We start from the raw sequence: 4960 nt of genomic DNA, 5'->3' as shown, positions 1-4960 counted from the left end.
ACCACACACGCAACAATTCGAAACCCTGAATAACATCCGTGCTCCCTTGCTTTCCTCCTACAAGGCACTGCATAGCTTATCAACTCCGGCTCTTCCCACTGCTTCTCATTTAGGAAATATGTGCGGAATACACACGAAGAAAGCTACAGCGATCTCATCCATCAACAACTGCAAATATTGGCCCAAAACAACCCAATCCATCGGAGACAGACATTGCCAAGATAACCAAAGCTAACAAGCCCAAGAAAACGGTTTTCTACTACTGCAAACTCATAAAGAGCGTACACACATTGGTGCCGAGGTTAGGCCATATTATTGCCCAATCAGGAAGCTGCAACTCCATCATGAACTCATGCATTACATACCCTTGCATTATCTTCACATGGACCCTCGAAGACACTCACTGTACTGCTCAATAGGGGTAGAGAGGGAGGCAGTGGTGTGCCGGTTTGGCCTAAACGGTTCGCCTCCACCGAGGACGTTGTAGGTCGCTTGTGTCGGGCTGCTCGCTCTTTATCTTCCCGTGTACATCGAAGATCTTCGCAGCTCAGGGGAGATGTTTCATTCGTCAGAGCTTATCTGTTGTTTCACGTATGAGAAGGTGGTGTATACAGATATGGGTCGTCGAGAAAGCCATCCCCGTGTATAAATACCCGTGTAGATGCCCGTCTAGAGCCTCGGAATAGGCGTAGCTCCCAATACATAGATTATTACATAGATTATCACTCATTCTACTCAGTAACAATGCTGTGGAAACACTTCACCGCTGCATTGTCTTTGGCCTCCTTGGCCAGTGCGTACCTCAACCCGAGACAGGCAAGATCCGAGTACAAGAATAGATTCCTATACAAGAGATATCCAGAGTTGCTGGAGAAGAGAGAAGTTGCTTGTGGCGCTTCCACTCCTGGTGATGCTGTTCCTTCGAAGATCAACATCTGGGCAGACTTGAGCGATGACGAAGCTCAGGTGGTCTACGACCTGTTGAAGGACACCTTCAACCTGACTGCCTCCGTCAATGCCACGATGTACGACAACTACGTCACCTGGATTGAGACCTTGAGACCAAACAAGACAGATGCAATTGCCTATTTGGATAACGATGGTCCAGTCCCAGAGCGTTGGGCCCGTGCTACGGTGTTCTTGGGCACTGATGAGTATACCAGCGATGAATTCCCAGATGGATACTGGCAAGAACTGCAAGTTGGTCCATTGAACACCAACGGCTCGACGCCAGAGATCTCAGAGCTGGAGTACATCTACACCAAGTCAAAGGTTTCCTTCGCAAAGGGCTACAAGGATGATTTGAAGTGGGCCGCTGCGGAGGAGGTCTACGCAGCGGAGATCTTATCCGATACCATGTTGCCTGTTCTCGTGGACCTCGTTGGTGAAGATATCAAGACCTACGGCGAGGAAAACTCGACAGTTGAATGCTGGGCCACTGATCCATTCCAGATTGACGATGATGGTACTGTCACAGATTGGGCCACCATTTTCCTCAACTACCACGATGCTGGTGATGTTACGCCAACTGGTGTCTTCCTACAAATTGTCATGACGGGCAGAAACGTTGAGGACTACTACATCTCCCAGTGGGTCTACAACAACATCGTCTACAACTCTTCGGGCGAGTTTAGGGAGGCATGGGAGTCGGACGATTTCGTCAAGCTGCCAAAAATCGACACTACAAACTTGAACACCACTGAGACCTTCGTCTACATTGGTCAACAGGGCACCACGAGAGAGCTGGACGAGAAATTGGCTCCAATTGCCATCGAGCCAGAAGGAAGAAGATGGAAGTACAGTGAGAGCGAGAGATACTTTACATGGATGGACTGGGAGTTCTACGTCGCATGGAACAGAGATAACGGTTTGGCTCTGTACGACGTCAAGTTCAAAGGCGAGCGTATTGCCTTTGAGATTGGACTCCAGGAGGCCATTGCAGAGTACTCTGGTGATGATCCATTCCAAGCTCATACGACTTACTTTGACAGATCCTACGGCTTTGGTAACGAGGCATTTGGACTGGTTCCAGGGTTTGATTGTCCTTATAACGCTGAGTTCTTCAACGTTACATGGCACTCTAACGGTGATAATAACTACCATAACAACTCCTACTGTGCCTTTGAGTTCTCTGAGGACTATCCGTTTGTTAGACACACTGCTTCCGAGTACATCACTGTCTCCAAGAACCCAACTTTCAACCTGAGATCCATCACCACTATCGGCAACTACGATTACAACTTCCTGTACAAGTTCTTCCTCGATGGTACTTTCGAGGTCTCTGTCAGGGCTGCTGGTTACATCCAGGGTGCTTACTACAACCCAGAGACCGGTGATCCATTTGGCTACAAGATCAACGAAGTGCTGTCAGGCTCTTTCCACGACCACGTTATCAACTTCAAGGCAGATTTCGACATTGCTGGAACTGCAAACAGACTGGCCAAGGTTGAATTGGAGGCTGTCAACCACACTTATCCATGGGCACCAGATAAAGTGTTCTCCACCAAGCAAAAGAGAAGAAGTGTCATTGCCAATGAGACATACCTGAACTGGGCCGATGCCGGTGCAATCTTGTTGATTGAGTCTGCAGAGCAAAACAACACTTGGGGTAATCCAAGGGCTTATAGAGCTGTTTTCCCAGGTGGTGATGCCAGAAGAATTGCCCAAAACACCCACACCATCATCAACAACGCTCACTGGGCTGAAAAGGATATGGCCATCACCGTTCAAAAGGACACGGAGTTCACGTCTTCTCACGTTTTCTGCTCCCAAGACTTGGAGGACCCAATCATCAACTTTGACAACTTTGTTGATGGAGAGAGCATTGACGGCGAAGACTTGGTCTATTGGTTCAACTTGGCTTTGCATCACTTGCCAAACACCCAGGATATCCCAAACACCATCTACAGCACGGCACAATCCAGCATCATCTTCACTCCATTCAACTACTTTGACACTGAGCAATCTAGAGACACTCTACAACAGATGTACTATACCTATGAGGATGCCACCTGGGATTTCAACGGGGTCTCAGTGTCCCCAGAGTGTCTCTTTGGTATTGAGCCATTGAACTTTGACGCCGTTAACTACGATGGGATGCAAATCAGCAAGGATACCACCAACATCCCATCGACTTGAAAGTCCATCTTCTTCAATTCTTACACACGATACCAGGTCCGTACACTTTTCTTTCTATAGTACGGATTCAATACACTGTTTCTCCATCTTTTAGCCTCTTATCATCAATCCTCAGCTCGTGTGCGCTATAGAGAAATATCCCATAGAATGGGAACCATTTGTCCGTTCATGATGATGCCTTCCGGTGCTCCTTAGAGACAGAACAGAGGTGGTGATTGTAGAGGAGCATGGACGTGCTCCTTGTGTGTGTGTGTGTCTATTGAGATGCGACAAGACACTTGATGATGATGTTGTGCTCACTGTTGATGTCACGGTCGACAGACAAGTTGCACGAGGCACAGTGGAAGGTGTCGTCAGCCAGAGACAATGTGGCATTTATTGTCCCACAGCCGGTGGATGTCTTGCTGGTGTACTCTTCAGTCATTCTCGAGAGGCGTGTCGCCATGACTTGAGATTTAAAGGCCAAACGCTGGTAAAAGGCTTAGTGCAAGCTCATCATCAAGTTTTCGTTCATCTCGTGGTTCCTGTTCATGTTTACCAGTTCTTGGCTTTCTAATGGTGGTGGCACGATGCTTTCGAAGGATGATGTTGGATGTGTTATGATTCTGCCAATGGTTGTGAGCCACTATGTCTGTTATCTTTTGGTATAGTTTGCGGTAGTGCTCTGACCTCCTCGCGGACTGCATCTCGCCTATCTTCTTTAACGCCATTACTCTCTCCCTGTGTAATGAGAGATGAAAGGAGTCCGCAGTGTGCTCTTGAAGGCTCAGCTTGGTGTTTCCAGTTATATCGACGTCACATTGTATCTTTCACTAGCAGTAGGATGTATAGTGTTCCATTCGCGCGGTGTGGTTAGTAGAGAGTAGTTGATATGATAGAGACAACAAGAATAGTGTTGATAACAGTAGTGTTGATAACAATAGTCTTGATAACAGTAGTGTTGATAACAATAGTCTTGATAACAGTAGTCTTGATAACAATAACCTTGATAACAATAGTCTTGATAACAATAATCTTAATAACAGTAGTCTTGATAACAATAATCTTAATAACAGTAGTCTTGATAACAATAATCTTAATAACAATAATCTCAATAACAATAATCTCAATAACAATATAATTCAGAAATATAAGAGAAGAGGTGAAGCTCCAGGAACTTTATAAAGAACAAATACAACGGCTCAAGGACTGCGTTTTAAACCATTGTAGAGAAAACACTTCAATCTTGAGAATTCATACTCCGTGTTGTTTTCACATCCCAAAGAGGGTATAATCACCTCAAGGTGTTACAGTAAATCACAGTAGCTATGATTCACTGGTAAGCCCGGAAATCGAGTCCGAAGGTCGAATATCACAGCAAAGTGGTAAAGACACACGCCTTCCAGCTGCGCGAACGACGCGTGGTGAGCGGATGATCAACACTGGCTCATGATGAGGAGAACGTCTGGTCCCTTCCGGATTCGATGGTAGACAAGACGAGCGAGATACGGTGCTTGTCGAATGTCCGTTGTATGCTTCGTAGAACTCTCCCTGTGGGAAGGGCTTTAGTTCTTAGGCTTGGATTGCCCAAATCGGACACTTTTCCTGCGACAAAATCAGTTGTGCTGTCATTTTGCTGTGCCTTTTCGTGTCCCAACAGCAGTTTCACATTTGGCGCAAAAGTCTACGAAAGTCTACGAAAGTCTACGAAAGTCTACGAAAGTCTACGAAAGTCTACGAAAGCCTACGAAAGGGCACTTTTTTGCGCAACAGTTGTGGTCCTTTCCCCAGGTTTGCTACATATGACGTCATTGCACAGCAAGTAGCGCTTGCCTCCACCGCT

The 4960-nt window shown here is 46.5% G+C and overlaps 2 protein-coding genes across 2 annotated transcripts; one reads left to right on the top strand and one right to left on the bottom strand.

Annotated features, from left to right (window-relative positions):
• Positions 1-744: 744 nt before the first annotated feature.
• Positions 745-3453, top strand: CYBJADRAFT_193852 (uncharacterized protein; the record flags this gene model as incomplete). The annotated part of the gene is made up of 2 exons (XM_020217497.1): positions 745-793; positions 863-3453. The coding sequence occupies 2 exons, from the start codon at positions 745-747 to the stop codon at positions 3136-3138; spliced, it is 2325 nt and encodes a 774-aa protein (XP_020071541.1). The 3' UTR covers positions 3139-3453.
• Positions 3454-3990: 537 nt separating this feature from the next.
• Positions 3991-4929, bottom strand: CYBJADRAFT_172478 (uncharacterized protein; the record flags this gene model as incomplete). Its single annotated transcript, XM_020216344.1, has 2 exons — positions 3991-4285; positions 4925-4929. The coding sequence occupies 2 exons, from the start codon at positions 4927-4929 to the stop codon at positions 3991-3993; spliced, it is 300 nt and encodes a 99-aa protein (XP_020071540.1).
• Between the last annotated feature and the right edge of the window lie 31 nt (positions 4930-4960).

Source organism: Cyberlindnera jadinii, assembly GCF_001661405.1.
Source record: "Cyberlindnera jadinii NRRL Y-1542 unplaced genomic scaffold CYBJAscaffold_4, whole genome shotgun sequence".
Taxonomy (NCBI): Eukaryota; Fungi; Ascomycota; class Saccharomycetes; order Phaffomycetales; family Wickerhamomycetaceae; genus Williopsis; species Williopsis jadinii.
Note: the sequence above shows the minus strand (reverse complement) of the source record. Positions and strands in the feature narration are given on the sequence as shown.